Raw genomic sequence first — 20634 nt, 5'->3', positions numbered from 1 at the left:
GGCCACAGCTGAACTTCTACCCGAGCTCGCTGGGAAAGGAGTTCTGGCATCAGCAGATCAGTGAACCCAAATCTGGTCAGCGACCTTTCACCTTCCCCCGAGAACAAATGCAACCCAACATTTTAAAGCACGGGCTCATTTCTTTCAACTACAGTTCCGATGTCACAAACCACGAATAGATGTCCGTGCAATGCAATATTTTTGAAAGTCATAACAAATGAAGTTTCAGGTTGCATTGTGGCAAGCGCCAATAAACTGACACTTCCAACCTCTAAGGAAAGGCTGCCAGCATGAATATACCATTGTGCTCGAGGAGAGGAAAAATGCGTTTGATGTGCTAGCAAAAGGGGACTTTTGTAAACAAGTGGCGCACAACCTAAACGTGTTCATCATTGTCGAAGCATCAGGGCTGCCACGTCCAGAGAGCACATGCCTTCAGAGCCGAGAAGGAGTTGCTGGCTCCAGAGAAAAATGTTATGAAGGGACAGACCATAAACATCTCAAACACAGAGGTTTCAACAGGAAGGAAACGGCGCACCTCGTCACTACTTATTCCCCTAGTGGCAAGGAAAGGCCAGATCGTGAACGTGTTCGTGTGTTCGTGAAAGGGAACATAAACCCCAATTCTTCTGGCTGTTTGGTGTCTTTGTCAACTCCAGGCCTGCCGGCTGTGCACAAGGCCCTGGGAAGGGAGAGGGGCCGGGCCCTTGTCGCGCCGCTGCCACGGCGTTGCACGTCCCCGAGACTGAAGAATGCGAGCGAGGCTGTGGTCCGCCTGGAGGCTGCAACCCGGGAGCCAAAGCCGCCCCTCAGCCCCAGGGCAAGTCCTGCCTGGCTATCCAGTGGGCGCCTCCATAGAAGCGGACGGCCCTGATGAGAAGCCCCGAGAGGAGTCCCACGATGGCTGGTCCGGTGTTGTTGCTTCTGATGGATCTAGGCTGCAGGTCTCCCTTTGCGGGGTATCTGACCGGCTCCTGCCTCTTGCCAGGAACTGGCTGACGTCCCAGCCGGCAATCCCGACCCCCTCATACTAAATTCCCAGTGGCAGCAAACATGGGATGTTCATAAGGGTGGCCAGGAGCCAGATGAATGTTACCACGATGGCAGTATGCGACGGACAGCAAGGTGCACCTACCCATAATTTATGATTTCCCAGAAACTGACTTTCGTGGTGGTGGTGGTGGTGGGAGTATTTTTCAAAAAGAAGGTCTCCTGTAACCAACCTCTTACGAAGCCAAGTCCAAGGTGTTTTGACTATTCGGATCCACCTTGATAAAGCTGGACGACAGTTTAATAGGTACAGTTCAAGAGAGGGACACGAGGGCTCGGCAGCAAGAAGGCAGAGTTGGAAAACTCATCCTTAGTCTCTTCAAAGGGTCTAGTCCAACTGCAGGAGTTTAGTGCTCAGGACACGCCCCCCGCCACCCGGGCAACAAAGCAGCCCCTTCTCACTAGAGAAAGCGATTCCTCTTGCACTGTGCCGCCGATAATCAGAAACCCAATCTTCAGCCTCGCGACCCGACTGGATGAACAAAAGGCAGTTTCCCGACTTAACCCCAACATCTGATGTAAAGAAGTGGGGAAAAAATCCCTTGCCCATTCATTAACTGCAGTCATTTTAAGGGGGGGAAAATTCCTTGCAAAGAAAAAAAAAAGAACTTATGGTAAAGGTATGTAAATTGGGACTGAATTCTATAACCACAGAGCAAATTAAACCCTTGTGAAAATCCACGAAAAAGCACTGGAGATTAACAATGTCTATTACTCCTGGCCTTTTATATCAGCTTATTAGAAATAAATAATAAAACACCCATTAAAAATGAAGCTTAGATATAATTATATTCCTCCTCCCTCCAGAAAGCATCACTTAAAATAACTGAAGAAAATTGATTCTGAAATCCTACCAATTTCCACTTGGGTTGAATTTTTGTTTCATCAAAGATAACAAATGTAATTTGTAAAACACACAGCGAGAATAGTGGCAGCAAGGGAAGTCCTCCTTGATTTGGAGTACCTGGTTGAAGACGTTAATTAAGCAAGCCAGAGTATGGTTTTAAATATGGACCTGCAGACTCTTGGAAAAAATATGTAGAAGAATTTGTATTTTAAGACGAGTTTCTGAGTTATAGTTTCTGTCAGACACATTAGAAGAACAGAATAGTGTACCTCATTCCTGATATGCCTGTAGAAAAGTTACCCAAACTAGATCATTGTCACCAGACATTGTTGCTACTGTATAGCAAACGCTACAGCTCTGCCCAGAGAACTAGTGCATTAGATGTTACAGGGGAAAGCGAAAAGGCAAACCATCTTGTTGTTTAAAAATGAATTTAGCAAAAGTGAGCTGCAAACTTGACATTTGGGGTGGGGGTGAGAGTGGGATTAAAAAAGAGAGGAAGAAAAAAACTTTTCAACTTTAGATCTAGAAACGCCATGGGCTTATTATTTCCATGGGAAATATTTTCCGGCAACAATTTCTCCCATGGCTTCTTTCTGGGCATGATGGGCCATTTGTGCGTGTGTGTGTTGACTGGTCTTACGCCTTCCCTTTCATGGGATTCGGCTTTTCTGTGTGTGGAAGATTTTTTCAGGTCTTCTAGCTTTGAGCTATTTAGGCTACAATTGTGCCGAAGCGTTTGATATTCACATCTTTTTTTTCCCCTTGTGTCAGTGTTCTCAAGAATCTGTTGGAGCCAATTTATTGATGCACTTTCGGAGTTAATATGGTAATCAGCTCTCATGCAGACTAAACAGCATTCCCCGGCTCCAATCCCCGCATTCCCCTCCCCCAAAAAACCCTCAGCAAATTGCGTACATGTTCCCATGATGTGGACAAGTAAGTGAAAAATAGGTGCTTACAAAGACACTCAAATTCTACAATTACGTAAATGTGGCTGGGTATGGGAGAAAAACCTGAGTTTGTTTTGGGGTGCTGATAGTACGTGGGTGAAGCCCCACCACCACTAGCAGCTTCAACAACTGCGACTAACATTCCGGGATTCCCATTATGCATTAAGCAGGCATCGAGGGAGTCGATGACTGGATATTTCAATCATCCATAATTTGTCCCTTCCCACATAATTAACATTCTTAGAAACAGGCCACTTTACTTCCATTGGTGTCTGGGTTCCCAGTAATGGTTTTCTAAGTTTTAGGTGTAGACGAGAACATTGACCTCTAAAATTATCAGGACAAAAGTCCTTCCATTCTCACCAGAGCAGTCTGTGATTGTTAAATCTCTACAGAAACATAACCCTTACATTTCCACAATCAGATTGCACCTGATCCAAATACCCAATGGGTATCTGGCCGTTTGCAGATTTGGTTGCAATGTAACAGATATAACATTTGAAAAGCCGCTTTCACAGCTCAGTGGTGGCTGTACTCCAGCATTTACATGGATACCAGCCTATGATGCAGAACTAAAACTGACCTTTAGGGGGAAAATGTCAAAAAATCACTTTCTTGTTATTAAAAGTTGGTATTCGCTGCGTCTAATGTCTGTCTAATGTCTTCGGAAATGCCACCATTAGTTCAAGGCAACATTTACCTGTAGAGTGGTGTGAACTCTGAGTACAGTTAGAACTCTGGCAAACACTACATAACGAACAGAAATTTCATCACTGACAATTAAAACATTCCTTAGGGAATTCCCTGGCGGTCCGGTGGTTAGGACTCTGCGCTTTCATTGCCAGGGCCTGGGTTCAATCCCTGGTCGGGGAACTAAGATCCCGCAAGCCACGTGGCGTGGCCAAAAAAAAAATTTTTTTTAATTAAAAAATAAATAAAACATTCCTTGTGGCAGAAGCTTAGCAATCAATAGCAACAGAAATACATTAATCGCCTGCTCACCTATGAAATTGTTCCACTCGAAATCAAGATCCCCTTGGTTGGCCAAACAGCCTCTCATGATGTTGGAGCAGTAGTTGTAACAGGGTTTCACAGTCACGAGACCTTGGCAGTGGGAGCAGTAGATCATCTTCAACAGGGCATGGGTACACTGGGCTGTGGGATTTACCTAATTGGGAGAAGAAAAAACAACGGTGGGGCAAAGATAGACACAGCAATTGCAAGTCTATCAAGTTGACTTTGAAGGCTTGGCCATGAACTTCCCTTAAGAATGAGTCGTGATGGGTCACATTTAGCAGGCCTGGCTTGCTTCCTGAAGAGCAAAATTAGATAAAGAAAAGGGGTATGCTGGGAAGAAGGTGGAGGTAGGGATGAACACTGAATTACCTTAAACAACAAAGTTGCATATCACACACAGGCTCAACTACTCGCACTCATTTTAAACGGCTCAACGATTTCAAAGTCCTTTTACGAATAAATTTCCAGGATCACCGTAAGACGCAGTAGTAGAGGTGGTCTTTACCTGCCCGCCATCCATAGCCAGCTGTGGCCTCTCCCATCAGCGTGTTTGCCTTCCCAGACTGGAACTCAAGCACATCTTCTCTTCAGACACATTGACTACAAGACTGCCCTTTCACACGTAAGCCCCCAGTCGTTTAGAAGGGTACCTCGTGTGTACTCCCTTCTGTGCCAACAGCTGCACAGAAGACAAAATTAATGTATCCTACAGGGAAGAATGTGAATAAATTTGAACCTGGGGTTCTGTGAAGGCCGTCCAGGCTTGGGAGCAGTATAGCATAGAGTGCTCAGGGAACACTTGATGAAGAGGTGGGACTTCAGTTAAATTCTGAAGAAGGGGTTGGATTGATTTATTTATTTTTAAAATTTTCATTAAAGTAGAGTTGGTTTACAATGCTGTGTTTAATTTCTGCTGTACAGCAAAGTGACTCATATTTATATTCTTTTTCCTATTCTTTTCCATTATGATTTATCACAGGACATTGACTATAGTTCCCTGTGCTGTATAATAGGATCCTGTTGTTTATCCATCCTACATATAATAGTTTGCATCCGCTAATCAGAAGGGGTTGGATTTCAATGATCAGATGAAGGGAGAACATCGCCGTTAGGAAGAATGAAATGAACAAAAGCATACATGGTACTGAGCAGACCGTGGAATCTTAGAACGGGGTTGAGGAATTATGGGAAATAAGGTTGGCTGAGTACAGGAAGGGCTGTGTATGTGACCGGACAGTAAAGGGGATTGAAAACCAGGCAGAAATCAAGACACCATATGGCAGGACACAGGGAGCTACTGAAAGTTCACGAGCAAAGGAAGAGGCAAGGATGAAGGTGGCACCGAAGACGGATTGGGCTAGGCGTCCTCTATAGAGAAATGAGACTTGGTTTCATCTTTCTTCAATTGTTTGGCCTTTCAATTGCACTTCTATAGGGTGCAATTGTCTTGGGCATAGAAGAGCCGATCCCATCCTGTCACTCATTTCCATCAATGCTTAGAAAGGATCATGGCCAGGATCACAAGCTGGCAGCTCCCCAAGAGTTCCTGTGTTGTCATTCTCTCTGCGCCACCCTCCCCTTTTGGAGTCAATATCAGAGGATTAGTGCATTCCTCTCTATCAGTACCAACCAGCTCTGCAAACAGAGACTTCTGAAAGCAGATACCACCGCAGGGAACAGAAGCTGGGATGCAGGGCAGTCCAGCAGTGCACTTCACCTGCTCTGGAGCGTAACTTTGGATACCACTTATCAACAGTAGCCTTAGGGACAGGAATGGGAGATTAGCACCATCAGAAGAAAAACTTCACACTGTTAGGCTCCTATCTGATGTACACACACACACCCTCTTATCTCAAACAGAACTCTAGCCTAAAAGGGGGAGGTACATCCAACAGGACGGTAGTTGTATACACCGAAGTCAGGGTTCCCTGCGAACAATTAGGACTTTTCCACAGTTTTAACCAGTGCCAAATGTTTTCCTAGGCAGTAAATTAGTCCTTTTAACTATGTATTAACGTACAGTAAAATCTTGGCTAAACAATGCCCTGGAGGAATAGCCGATCTGGATAGCTAGGTTTCCTGGACAGCAACAAGAGCATGCCTTTAAAGTCACAGAGAGTTAGGACTTTGATACTTTCCCACCCCCTCACTGGACAGAGGAACAAACAGGCCTGGAGAGAGGAGGTGGCCAGACATTCATAGAAGTTGGAAGGGGCCCTAGAGATCACCGAGTACAGCTCTCACATTTGAGGGATGAGAAAACCAAAGCCAAAGAGAATAACTGACTTGTGCGCAGCCACCTCACTGCATATGACTCCAGCACTGCACCTTAGCAAACACTGAAACGACTGCCCACATATATCATGTGTCCCTGCCTCTTTAAACTGAATTTATGAAACTCGAATCTTAAGCATCGGTAGTTTTCTGCTTTATCTTAAATTAGGTTCCACATTGGTGAGATTGCCAAAATGGCTGGATTCTGGAGAGGTAAAGAGTTATTATGAAAATGCCTGTGAAAACCAGGTTAGCGCATGGCGTTTTTTTATTATGATGCTTATCAGGAAACAATGATTCGTGCGAGAAAACAATGTAAAAAGTTAACATGTCAACAAGCAGTTACTGAGCACCTACTATGTGCCAGGGATTATTCTGGAATGCATTTGTGACTAGGTAGCAAGGCAAGTAGGAATTTCTAGACTATGGGACCTGTCCTAGAAAACACAAAGAAATTTCCAAATGGTGTAGACCTTTTGGAAATAAGCAAAAATTTTAAACTCCACAACTGTGCTCGAGAAACGCTTTTGGCCAAAGAAGTCCTTTCCCTTTCTTTCTCTTTTTTAACTCTACGATGGGGTTCACTACATCCTTGGTTCAACTGTAAGTCAAATCATTTATGCAGTAGGCCTTACAGGAGTATCCTAAAATAGGTTGCTGGAGCCTCAAGTTTTAAAAGAGAGACCAAACCAAATGACACAGTAGAGTTTTATTAAAGGAAGATTATGAAGCTGGGTTTGGCGGAGTTTTTCCATTTCATTCTTTGGCTAAGTACGGGCTCATGTTCTGCACATGATTTGTTGTGTAACTACTAAAAATGATCACAAGGAACTCAGCAATAACATGCTATGGAAACACTAAATAATACCAGAACTGGGGAAGTTATAAGAAAACCGGGATGAGAAAGGACATATGAAATACCAAAGTTAGAGAAAATCTGTCTTTCGTCTCACAACCACTGATCAGACTACCATGCAGTGTTTTTTACATGAAGGGAATTCAGAACCTGGGAAATAAACCCCTTGTGTGGGATAAAGTAGAAAGACAAAGGCTTTTAAAACAGTCATGAGAACTAAAGAAATAGGGGTCCCCTGCAATGCTCACTCCCCCAGAAGAAGTGATGAGACTACCCCCCAGGTCTTGGGTCCCCATTCTCACTGACCTGACCAAGTTCAGGATGGTGAACACAGAGTACTAAGGCCCAGCTCTCCTTTCTGACTCTGGACTACCCCAGTGGGCAAACAAAATGGCTGTCTCTCTTTTGGAATCGTCTATGGCTTCTGGGTAAAGAGCCATGTAGGTTGGTCAACAAGCCAAAGGAATACTATTGCACTGGGAAGAAAAAGCCTAATAGTATACAGTACTTCAATTTAAATTCTCCTGTGGAGTTTCTGGTAAAATCTAGCATCTCCTTGATCCAGTGATGGCTCTCGCTGTCATGTCATGATATACCAGGCCCTCAAGGGTACTCCATTACAAGCTCTCGACGGTCTCTCCACCATGCCAGGGGCAAACCTTTCACCCGAAAGCAGATATAATAGTAGACGAAGTCATACTGTGTTCTGGGGATTTAATAATTTTGAATATAAATTCAACTTCACTCACATTCTACTCCCTCGTAACACTCAAAATCAATCACTTCTCTCAAGTCCTCAAATAACTTAGTTACTGAAATAATTTATACCAGAAGACCCAAGACTCAGTGGTAGATCATGCCACATGGGGATTAACAAAATGGGCAACCATGTTCTAAGACCTTGCTTTAATCCTCACTTACGTACTGATTCTCTATGGCATGCCGTGCCACTTAAAATGATCAATCCGATTATTCCTTTGGGTCACAGGTCTTGACTAATGTTTGATATGTTTTCCTTTTATTTAGAAGGGTCTGTTGAGCCCAGATGTGACTTCCAGAATCCTTGGGGCTGGGGGAGGAGTCGGGCAGGGGTTAATTATGGTTGCTTTTATAAAAGTCAGATTTTTCGGACCTCACTTAGCAATTCAAAAGTATTTCTCAAAATGATATTTAGAAAAAACAGGAAAAGGAAAACTGTACACACTTCCCTTCCTCCTTTGAACCACTGACATAAAGAATGGGTTAATGGTCTCAGACAGAAAATGCTTATTCAGTTTCTATGGTTTCATGATCATGAAGGTCATGATGTTAATACTGAAGAGAAAAATATTCTGTTCGATGTCAGAATTAATTTTCTACTGACAGCTTTTATTGGACTTTATTGCTTTATATGATATAGAGTACTTACTATGTGCCAGGCTCCGTTCTAAGTACTTTATATGTATTAAATCATTTAAGCTTCAAAATAATCATAGGAGATGAGTATTATTATTTTGTTTCACAGATGAGGAAACAGAGGCCTAAAGAGATTAAGGGACAAACACAACAGCTTCCAGTAGATGGCCAAGATTTGAAATGGGGCAGTTTTGTCCTAGAGCAGGTACACTCAATTTCCTTGATGTATATCTTTTGAGTGCCAGACTATCGGAACCTTAAGGGCAGCACATGGGGCTGGTCCTCCTGCATAGCTCGCAGATCTAACATAGGGTATCCACACACAGTGAATACCTCAGCTCTGGGGTTGGATATTTTCTAGTGAGAATTTGCAGGTTTCAAATTTATTGACCAAATGAATCAGTTTTTATGTTGATGGGCAAGTTAGGATGCAACTGTTCTACATGGAACGATATCTGACTGGACAACTATGGATGAGATGACGGATTTTTAAATAATTTTAATAATAATTTTAATAATTTTTAATAATGACTTATGCACTCAATGCACTCAGTAGCCACAACTACTGAGCCTATGTGCCACAAGTACTGAAACCCATGCTACAGGGTTGAGAAAAAAAAATATTCACCAGAGGTAGACACAACTCAAAAGCTCAAGTAAACACTGCTGGACACGAAGAGAAAAGAGGTTACTGGAACAAAACAGGAAACTATATATTTTGCCAAAGTTTTAACAGTTTGAAAAACTTGCAGCTAAATGTAGCAGAGATGATCAATTTCTACTAGAACGTGGCATATTATTTATATAAGGGAAAGGTTTTGACATTAATTACAGAAGAATGAGATGGCTTGATTTGTTTACTTTGGGGGACCAGTATGATAGAAAGGGATCATCTGGACTCGATATTCCTTTATTAACTCAAATCAAAATCAATCTGAGTTATTGAGCATAATGACAATACATTAATAGTCAACTTCCAAGCCTTATGAAATCCTTCAAGACTGACTAAGGTGTTTCTAAATGGTAAGGTAACAAAGAATTTAGATCTTAGGAGCTAGTCTATGTTTCATGGTAAAAGTCAGTGGAGGGGGAGGGGTCCTCATTTCCTTTTTAACTTATTAAGACTCTTTTAAAAATACTCATTCCTGCGTTCCTCGGGGTATAAATTTAACGTGACATCTGCACTCCATTTCTGCTATAAAATGCCTTTGCAGAAAAGTCCTTTTTTCTGCAAAGACTCTCTTAATATAGATTGGGACTTTCTACCAAATAACCTGCATTTTCCAAACACCACATTAAAAACTACTGCAAGCCGCCTGAAAAAAGAGAAATCCTGGAACAGAACTCTTCACACAGCCTGGATCTCATTTCAGTAATTCAGAATGAGCCTTCAGCCACATTACACAGTGATGGCAGTCAACATGCGGCACTCAAGTTAGAAACACATTTCCTTCTAGTTTCTTCCAGTTCCTAACATACATTCACTACAACATTTTTCCCCTGCACTGCCAATAGTACCAAACAAACAGAAAGGGTCTAGATTTTTATCTGTTCTTGGTAACATAAGCACCCAACAAAAATAACAGGAAATCGTTCCCCAAATTATGGTCAAAGAAAGAGATAGGGGGACTATCAAAGAAAGAGATAGGGGACTTCCCTGGTGGTGCAGTGGTTAAGAATCCACCTGCCAATGCAGGGGACACAGGTTCGATCCCTGGTCTGGGAAGATCCCACATGCCGCAGAGCAACTAAGCCCGTGCACCACAACTACTGAGGCTGTGCTCTAGAGCCTGTGAGCCACAACTACTGAGCCTGTGTGCCACAACTACTGAAACCCATGCGCCTAGAGCCCGTGCTCTTCAACAAGAGAGGCCACCGCTCGCCGCAACCGGAGAAAGCCTGCGCACAGCAATGAAGACGCAACACAGCCTGAAATAAAGAAAATTTTAAAAAGAAAAAAAAGAAAAGAAAAAGATAGGGAACCCAAACATGCTGTGAGATGTGAAGGGTATATTCAACAACTTCCCAACTCGGTTTGATTTCAATACACAAACGTGCTAAGAAAGAAGGTGGAGATTCTCCTATGTCCCTGATAATAGGATTTTAAACACATAACAAAACATATAAAATAAGCTAGGATTCATTCAGGAATATTTGGAGCCACACTGTAGCTGAAACTGCATAAATGCTTGAAAATAAGTCTTGTGTTTTAAATTAGACTCAGTTATGATAAGTTGAAGCATCATTGTATCCGCCCCCTTGTAGAGGGCTCTATTATTGTTTTGAGAGTATTCAGTCCTTGACATTTCCCACACTCCTACCTTCCCCATGTCTCCACCCCTGTATGTATTATAGTGTATAGAATATATATATACATACATATATATATATATCCCACCTTCCTCTTTGCAATTCTAGTCTTTAAGGTTGCGTGTGAAAAAGAATATTAAATGTTGAATACCTATCTACACTTAAAAGCTTTTTGTATTGCTCATTTTTAAAAATAGACATAATGATTTGGGGAAATGGTAAGCTAATTTGTGTAGTACTCTTGTAGGTGTCGGGGCATTGCGAATAGACAACAATGAAGGGGGGTCAATGGAAATCATTTTCAAGGCAGGACAGTCATTTAGACATCACAAGGCTAAGGCACCGATTTCTAATTACAGTCCCCGGAGTTTGGGGTTGGGGTATAGACACAGCCCCATTATGTCAGTGTTAATTGAAACCATGAGAATGCAACTCTCTTTGGCATAGGAGCTATTAATTTTCACGGTGCATGTAACCACTTGTGCATTTTTGAAAGACCACAACAGACTTCACCCTTCCACGCAAAACTGCTGCTGCTAGCAGGTAAATAAGAAATGTATCATGAACCATGACAAGTAAAGATGGAATAAGTAATACAAAGATGTGTAGCACCAGGGTATTCGTGAACCATCTGTTCCTAATTAAAGGGACTTTTCTGAAGTTTGAATTGCAAAGCTCAATGGAGTAAGCTGAAATCACTGGATGTCTGCGCCCAGAAAAACTGAAGCAAGGCAAGCATACTTCAAGTAAGAGGCGAGTTTCTCCTGAAGTCAGTTAAGCTTGCTGGTGCTAATAGCCTTTAAAAGGTTTAGTGATAATCAAATCATTGCTCAGCAAATAACAGCAACCCTTTTGTTGCAAAAGTAAACTGGAGAAGCAGGGCATCTGCTCATGAAAAGAAAGTGTGAACATCTCTGAGTTAAGTATGCATAACTAGTCCCAAGACCACAATGGTTTTCATAGTTGACTTTAAAGCCTTCTTTGTAGATGAAGTGGGTGAGGTTCTCCACCCTGAAGGGTCTTTTTCAGGCCCAAGGTAATTAATTCTACTGGACACCAAAAGAAGGAATGTATTTCTTGGGTTGCTCCAGTTCCACCCGTCAACTACATTTGGACAACAGTTCCTACATGAAAAAACATTGCTTGGGTCCCCACACTGTTAGAGCTTACTAATTTTTCTCAATCAAATGTAGATTATTTTCAACATGTTCAATTTGAAATATGCTTTTCATAGCCAGATCATTTACTGTCTTTCCCATACCACTATACCTTAAATTAAAATCTCTGTTGAGCTGGTACTCATACTCCAAAAACGAATGTAATGAATATTTTTTCAAATGTGCAAGTATTCCTTTCCAGCCTTCTAAAAAGAAACATTACACTGATGATAGATTTTTACATAATTTGTGCTTTGGCATCTTTAGAAACTGATTTGATGCTTGAGTGTCGTATTATTATGTAATTTAGATATAACTCAACCTAGTGGAAGGGTTTGATTTCAAGTCAGTCCTTAAGTCAAGAAGATGCTCAGCGGTAAAGCAAAACATTATTTTTTAAAGTTATCGATTACAAACACAACATTTAAAATAGTCATATTTCTCCAAAAAAGATATACAGATGGCCAATAGGCACATGAAAAGATGCTCAACATCACTAATTATTAGAGAAATGCAAATCAAAACTACAATGAGGCATCACCTCACACAAGTCAGAATGGCCATCATTAGAAAGTCTACAAATAAAAAATGTTGGAGGGGGTGTGGAGAAAAGGGAACCCTCCTACACTGTTGGTGGGAATGTAAATTAGTGCAGCCACTATGGAAAACAGTATGGAGGTTCGTCAAAAAAAAAAAAAAAAAAAAAAAAACAACCTAAAAATAGTTACCATGTGATACAAAAATCCCACTCCTGGGCATATATCCAGAAAAACATTCTAATTCAAAAAGATACAGGCACCCCAATGTTCATAGCAGCACTATTTACAATAGCCGGGACATGGAAGCAACCTAAATGTCCATCAACAGACAAATGGCTTAAGAACATGTGGTACGTATACAATAGAACACTACTCAGCCATAAAAAGAGAATGAAATAATGCCATTTAGAGCAAAATGGATGGACCTAGAGATTATCATATTAAGTCAAGTATGTCAGACAGAGAAAGACAAATACCATATGATAGCACTTTTATATGTAATCTAAAAGATGACACAAATGAACTTATTTACAAAGCAGAAACAGACTCACAGACATAGAAAACAAAATTATGGTTACCAAAGGGGAACGGGGTGGGGGAGGGATAAATTAGGGGTTTGGGATTAAAAGATACACACTACTATATGTAATATGGATAAATAACAAGGTCCTCTGTAGAGCACAGGGAACTATATTCAAATCCTGTGATAAGCCATAATGGAAAAGAATATGAAAAAGTGTGTGTGTGGGTGTGTGTAATGAGAAACTGTACACGAGAAACTAACACAACATTGTAAATCAGCTATAATAAAAAAAATTTAAGTCATAACAGTATTTTCCACTAAACAATTGGCAAGTAATGTTTTACTGAAAGTAAATTGAGCCCTACAGCTTGTATTCATTGTATTCTCATATAACGACGCAAACAACTCTTAGGCAGACATGGGAATACAATGAATATAGAATAGGGATCAATTCTCCAAAAATTTAGGGTCATATTTGGAAATTAACTTTCTCAAACAACTTGACAAAACTAAGGTACACAGAAATTTCTTTCTTGCTTTAAAAAAATTCATACCAGGGCTTCCCTGGTGACGCAGTGGTTGAGAGTCCGCCTGCCGATGCAGGGGACACAGGTTCCTGCCCCGGTCCGGGAAGATCCCACATGCCGTGGAGCGACTGGGCCCGTGAGCCATGGCCGCTGAGCCTGCGCATCTGGAGCCTGTGCTCCGCAACGGGAGAGGCCACAACAGTGAGAGGCCCGCGTACCGCAAAAAAAAAAAAAAAAAATTCATACCAAAAGTAACATTGGAAATTGTGATTATTTCCTTATGGGTCACATACTCTTTATTGCACAGGTAAGTAAGGGTGAACAGTCAATCTTATTGATTTGCCACCAATCTTATTGGTGGTGAACCAATCTTATTGGTTCTCAGTTAATTCTGGGAACCATGTCAAGAAGAATGCGATACTGGGAAGCCTCGAGTGTTTATTTACCCTGGGAGGTGGCATAACGTGGACTAGACTTCTAGCCCTCAATCTTTTAACCTGCTTCCTTGGTTCGACCACCACCTTCCCCCTCAAGTTAGGGGTTCTGGAATCTCAGTTCTCTAAAGGGGTGCCAACGGGGCTAAGGGAGGCTAACACCGTGGCAGGCTTGTGTCAGCCTGGTCCTTTTCCCCAGGAATCAACTCAGAGGGGGGATGGTTAATGTAAAGAAACCACTTTCAGACACTTGCAAAGGGTGTTCTAGTCCTTGCTTTTCTCTTTGGCACGCACATAGACGTTCAAAACCACAGGGCACGCATGGACTCCCCTGGTGGCGCAGCAGTTAAGAATCCGCCTGCCAATGCAGGGGACGTGGGTTTGATCCCTGGTCCGGGAAGATCCCACATGCCACGGAGCAACGAAGCCCGTGCACCACAACTACTGAGCCTGCACTCTACAGCCTGCGAGCCACAACTGCTGAACCAGTGCGCCGCAACTACTGAAGCCTGTGCACCTAGAGCATGTGCTCCGCAACAAAGAAGCCACCGCAATGAGAAGCCCATGCACTGCAACGAACAGTAGCCCCCGCTCGCCGCAACTAGAGAAAGCCCGCGCGCATTAGCGAAGTCCCAATGCAGCTCCCCCGCCCCCGCCACCAAAAAAAGAAAAAGCAGCACCTTTCTGCCTATTCAGCTTAGGATAAATGCGAGGAATTGCTGAAGGAGGGCAGATGTGTTAGGGGAACTACAATGTAATTAACTTTGATCTGGATTAACTGTGCATTGTTTAGGGACTCTGACACGAGCATCTCCAAGATTAATAATGGTTGCAGAGGTGGGGGCAGCAGTTCAGGATTCCGACTATTCCTTTAATTATACCCATCACCTCCCTACTTGCTCCCACCCACCCCTCATATGCCCCAACAATTTTTTTTTGTTTTATTTTTTTGCAATTTATGATGAAAATATCAGGAGGAAAAGGAGTGAACAAAAACGTACTGTAATGAATTGTTTCCTGATGGCTTATGGCTGGGAAATGGGAACACACACACACAACTGTAATAATGGAATGCAACCAACAAACTAATACTAACATCTCCCAGTGAGACAGCCAATAAGCCAATAAGCACCTAATTTTTAAAATACACAATTCTTTATCTTCACTCTGGTAAATGTAAGATTCCTCGCTAGGGGGACCATGAATCCTGGTCTGCCCATGTTATCTGGGCATAATTGTTTTTAAGCACCTCCTGGTTTGGACAATAAATTATATGGCTACTCTAAATCTGAATGAACTCTCTAAGAAGCCACTGGATTTATATTTTACTGTTAGCATCACTGTCTAGTTTGTATTTTGACCAGTCCTCCAGTCCTCAAAACAACCAAATGGGCTAAAATTTGGCTTTTCCTTTGAGGGCCTAAAGGTAACAGCACTAAGATCAGTCCTGCAAAGATAACTTTGCTCCAGAATATTCTATTTCTTCACTGGCGTTGAGTCACAGAGGGGAGAGGTGCAAAGGCCTTCAAAAGGTTTTCAAATTTCATCTTTTTTGGGGGGTGGGGGGAGTGAAGGGGCCATAGAATCTTTTCCCCCTTGAAATCATGTTCAAAACCCTACTACATACAACTGAGGAAAGCAAAGCTTCCCTGGTGCAGCCAGGAGAGAAAGGCACAGATGCAGAGTCTCGTCCACTAGAAGAACCCTGTGTCTCCCTTATCTCTCCTCAAGGAGGCCCCGGAGGTACCTCCTTAGCTGGCTCCAAAGAACAGTCTGAAAAATACTGGTCTGGTCCAATTCCTCTAATTTACAAATGAGGAAAATGTGGCTCATTTCATTTGCTTTCTCCTGCTAGTACAATTCCATTCTCTTTCCTGGTAATTCTATAAACAAAGCCATTAAGTCAAGAGCAGGTGGTCCACATTAATGGTCATAGAAAGGTCTGTCTTCTAAAGGGCTCTGAGTATACCTTCTAACAAGGAAACGTACAGTAATGGATGTGAAATTCTTTTCTAGACTGTAATTAGCAGGCTCAAACAGAGTCACTCAAAACAACCAAATGTGGAGTCTATCTGTATATGTTTCTTTCTCTGAAGGAGAAGCAGAATAAGAGCTGAAAAGAATATGGAGGTATTAAATCCATGTTTTTGAAAGTTTTTTTGTTTTTTTTTTTTTTGGCTTCACAGCATGTGGGATCTTAGTTCCAGGACTAGGAATCAAACCCTTACCCCCTGCAGTGGAAGCATGGAGTCTTAACCACTGGATGGCCAAGGTAGTCCCTAAATCCATTTTTAAAATTAAGGTTCCAGGGCTTCCCTGGTGGCGCAGTGGTTGAGAGTCTGCCTGCCAGTGCAGGGGACACGGGTTCGTGCCCCGGTCCGGGAAGATCCCACATGCCGCGGAGCGACTGGGCCCGTGAGCCATGGCCTCGGAGCCTGCGTGTCCGGAGCCCGTGCTCCGCAACGGGAGAGGCCACGACAGTGAGAGGCCCGCGTACTGCAAAAAATAAAAAAATAAAAAAAAAATAAAATTAAGGTTCCAAAGTGAACACGTATCCTGCTTCTAAGAATAGTTACCAAAGAAACCACAGGAAAGAATGATGTTGATACGTGAAGATGTTCATCGCCGTATTGTTTATAGCCACATGATGCACATGTATCAGGACGAAGTGTAGGAGAGAAGAGGGGAGAGAAAGATGAGAAAAGAACAGAAGAAAAAGACGATTGCTATTGAGACAATGGAATTCTACTGACTTATTTTTCCACATCTCCCAAACTTTCTTTTAATGTGAAACAAAAGAAAACAATAACACAGAATGCAAACAGCACTTACCACCGAGACTTTGCTCACTACATCTCTTGCAACTGCTAAGCCCTGAGCAAAAGTGCGGGCTGCTACAAATGCACGAGTGACCTGGAGCTTCAGTTTCCGAGGGACATCTCCAAAGGGCTTCAGCTGCTCCGTGTACTTGCTCACGCACTCCAGATAGTCGTCTGTGAAGTGGTACTGGGAGTTCACTAGGCGGAACATCCGCTCCAGGAGGCGGGCCCAGAAGTCATTCAGCATTTCTTCCAGGTTCACATTTCCTGCCACATAGTAGCGCTTCAACTCTTCGAAGAGATCTTTAAATAGCTCGGAATTTTGCATGTACAAGTGACCATATGTCTTCACAAACATGTCATTCAGGGATTTCTCCGCATTTTCAAGTAGTTCTTTGAAGAATTCTAAAAACAAAACCAAAAAAGAAAGGAAAAAAGAAAGAGTTCTCAGTAATTCAATAACAGAGTGCTTGCTTTTCAGGTAAATCTGAAAACTGGAAAAAAAATACTGAAATTAAATTGGAAAACATGCTTGTATATAAGGTGGATTTCTCTGGGGGGATTTGGCATCTCTGATCGTTTGTCAATGAAAGGAAACCTGTGTCACAAAGTCACGTGTGTCTATGTCTAAGAGGGGAAAAAATGAAACTTTAAACAGACAACTTCTCAGGACTCCCTCCCTCCCTCCTTTTTCTTATTTAGTCACAAGGTAAACAAAGAACTGGATAAAAATGGATACATAAAGTCTAAAACATGAGGTTTCCTAGAACTTTTTACTATAAGAATCTAAACCAGGGCTTCCCTAGTGGCGCAGTGGTTGAGAGTCCGCCTGCCGATGCAGGGGACACGGGTTCGTGCCCCGGTCCGGGAAGATCCCACATGCCGCGGAGCGGCTGGGTCCGTGAGCCATGGCCGCTGAGCCTGCGCTCCGCAGCGGGAGAGGCCGCAACAGTGAGAGGCCCCCGTACCGCAAAAAAAAAGATTCTAAACCAAAGTGGATAATGCCTCCTCATTGTAACCTGACACCAGGACAGGTGTTTTCAAGACATGCTGTTTACTTAGACATGATTATTTTTTCCTTTTCTCCTCCTTACATCTGCATGACATATAAGAAAACTGCCTGGGAAATGCTTGAGGCCAAGAAACAGAATGAAACAGCACACATAAGCAGGAAAAGAGCTTCTCAGGTGTTCCCTGTGACATTAGTATAAACTGGGATATCCAAGGTGACCTCGGGCTGCTAAAGGATTCATACAGTAAAACCATGAGATTAAGATAACATGGAAAAATAACTGGGAAAAAAAAGAATACCTGTGTTTTTTGGGGTTTTTTCAGATTTACTTTTTGGGCACCGCATACCCACACAGCCTAAATGTTAAAGACTTTACTCTCTTAAATACAAATGTCAAATTAATTTCTCCTGAAGCTTTTCTCAGGGAGTTCCCTGAAGAGAGGAGCTAACAGTCTATCTGCAACATTAATCATTCTTAAAGACTCTGTCTGGTATAAAAATAAACACCTCATGGTATCAAGTTTATAAGCAGGAAATGTAATAAATACCAAAGCAAAATATAAGGACCACATCAAGAAAGAAGCTGCCTCCAATTGAACATGGAACAGAAAGGAAAATAAGACAATTCCTTCAAAGCCAGAACATTAAGTGATCTTCTCAAAATGCAATAGCGCTACAAAACCATTCTCTACCGTTTGCCTTTTATTTCCTGGGTTTTCTTCAGCGAGAGAAAGGGAAATCCCCATTACAACTGCACAGCCTGGCATTTTTACCAAAGTTCTCTCCCTGGAAGGAGGCCAGAAAGTACATAAGGAGCTAGGGGAATGATAATGAAAAGAGTTACTCAAATCAGGTAGCCGGGAAGGCCTCTGATTCTCTCCAAACCCCAAGTGGTTCTCGAGTGCGCTTCCATGGGCACACACCATCACCACTGGGACACAAGTTCTTGGACCCCACCTTAAACCTACTGGATCAGAAACTCTGGAGGGTGGGACCCAGCCATCTGGCACTCTGCTATACCCCAAAGTTTGAGAAGCAAGACTCTAGCCAATGAAACTTCTCCCATTTTGCCTCTCACTAGCCATCAGCACCAACCTGGCAACTGTGCTGAACGTGGAGCATTCAGGGTAAGGGTAATGTTTTAATTAGAGGAAAATACATTTCCAATAAATTGGGTTTAAAATTTTTTGTTGCATCCTTGGGTGTCATTTCTTAAAGAGGTTTTGGGGATGAATTTTCTTGCGTGGAAAAAAAAAGAGTCCAGATGCAGGCAGCACTTTTCTAGACTTCAAAGTTGTGGAATCTTAGGGCGAGAAAAGACCTTAAATGTCATCTGGTCCACTTCCCGTACTGTCCTTGAATCACTAGCGTCCTTGCCAAGTGGTGCTGGCTTTCACATACTGGAAAAATAAAGCCTGGTTATTGAGATCAGCATGGAAGCCTTGTGTCAATCCAGTGCTACTAATTATTTCACCATCCAAAAGAGCACATTCCAAAGGCAACCATAGGTCCTTCCTTAGATTGGATTTTTACTATATTGCTCATAAAATTGGCACACGTCATTTAGTGCAGAAACAGGATGTTGAGAATTATTTGACTTGCGCTTTCATGTCTCATTAAATAAGTAATTCTGAATACTCACTTGCATTTCTAATGAATGCTGGTTTTAAGGGTTGGGGCAGAGTGGCATGTCGAGCTCAGTTTTAACTGAAAAACACTATGAAATGTCACTATTTTTTTAGGCTTAAAAGTGTTCCAGGTCAAAGAAACGCTAAGACACTGAACATTTTATGGAAAAAATAAAACATTCTTAGAGATCCTCATTCAGGTCAACAGCCTATGGGTTGGTGTAGTTATATATAATACAGCTACTTCAAAGTACAAGAGCAATGATCCAACGAAGAACAGGACTGATTCTAACCCAGCATGCCCTCTGTCCAATACCACAATGGACATTACTTTATTTCCTGGGACTCAAATTCTGCTAGGAAGGGTGTGTGTGTGTGTGTGTGTGTGTGTGTGTGTGTGTGTGTGTGTGTGTGTGTGTGTGTGTGTGTGTGTGTGTGTGTGTGTGTGTGTGTGTGTGTGTGTGTGTGTGTGTGTGTATGATGTTAGCTCATATTTTCAGAGTTTAGTTTGGTGCTGTATACATATTAAACTCTAATTCATTTAATCATTCAGAAAATTGATTTCCTTTCCTTCACATTTTAAAAGATTCTTTACTGTGGCCGTATAAGTTGCAAATATAATTCCACTGAGTGGATTATATATAGAAATTCTACAGAACTGATATAAGGAGTTAAAATCTGCTAATTTGATCTCTCCAACTAGCTATATAATTTGACAACTATGTACTAAGTGGTTGGTATGGGCTCAAATCAAAGCACACAGCTTTGCCATGCATCTTAACCTTCCTGCCCAAAGAGACTGTAATGAAAATTTCTAGAAAGATGAATTTTCTCCATCCAATTCACCTTTACTATACCCGCCACGTTCCACACATGGTTTCATGGAGGCACCAGAGACTTTTAAACTATCTATAAAATCCTTAATCTTTCATTTCATACAGCAAGTTTTTTTTTTTAATATTCATCTATTTCACCTGCAAAGTCAACAAAACAAACGTCAAGCGAACCAAAAGACCCAAACTCATTTCTCCTTAGACGTGTTCTTACTCGTCCTGGTAAATGGGACTATTCTACCTATGCTTTTTGTCTCAAAGAGATCTTTTAAGGATGGCAGACATAATTTAAATTCTAAAATCCATACCAATTAGGTACAATATCAAAGCGTAATAATTTGCTGTAAGAAAAAAGGGGGGAAAAACTTTTACATCTATTTCTCCTATCAAACTAGCCGCTCTCATATGTTCTTGTAGATTCCTTAACCTCCCCACCTCCCCACCTTTCTTCCCACATTTC

The 20634-nt window shown here is 42.0% G+C and overlaps 1 protein-coding gene across 1 annotated transcript in view; it reads right to left on the bottom strand.

Moving 5' to 3' along the window:
• Nucleotides 1-20634, bottom strand: part of GPC4 (glypican 4) — a 108739-nt gene that overhangs the window by 5975 nt on the left and 82130 nt on the right. The window contains exons 3-4 of the mRNA XM_019919063.3: nt 16715-17106; nt 3853-4018 (exon numbers count right to left, since the gene is read on the bottom strand). Coding sequence (XP_019774622.1) covers nt 3853-4018; nt 16715-17106 — 558 coding nt within the window. The remainder of the gene's footprint in view (nt 1-3852; nt 4019-16714; nt 17107-20634) is intronic.

Source organism: Tursiops truncatus, chromosome X, assembly GCF_011762595.2.
Source record: "Tursiops truncatus isolate mTurTru1 chromosome X, mTurTru1.mat.Y, whole genome shotgun sequence".
NCBI lineage: Eukaryota > Metazoa > Chordata > Mammalia > Artiodactyla > Delphinidae > Tursiops > Tursiops truncatus.
Note: the sequence above shows the minus strand (reverse complement) of the source record. Positions and strands in the feature narration are given on the sequence as shown.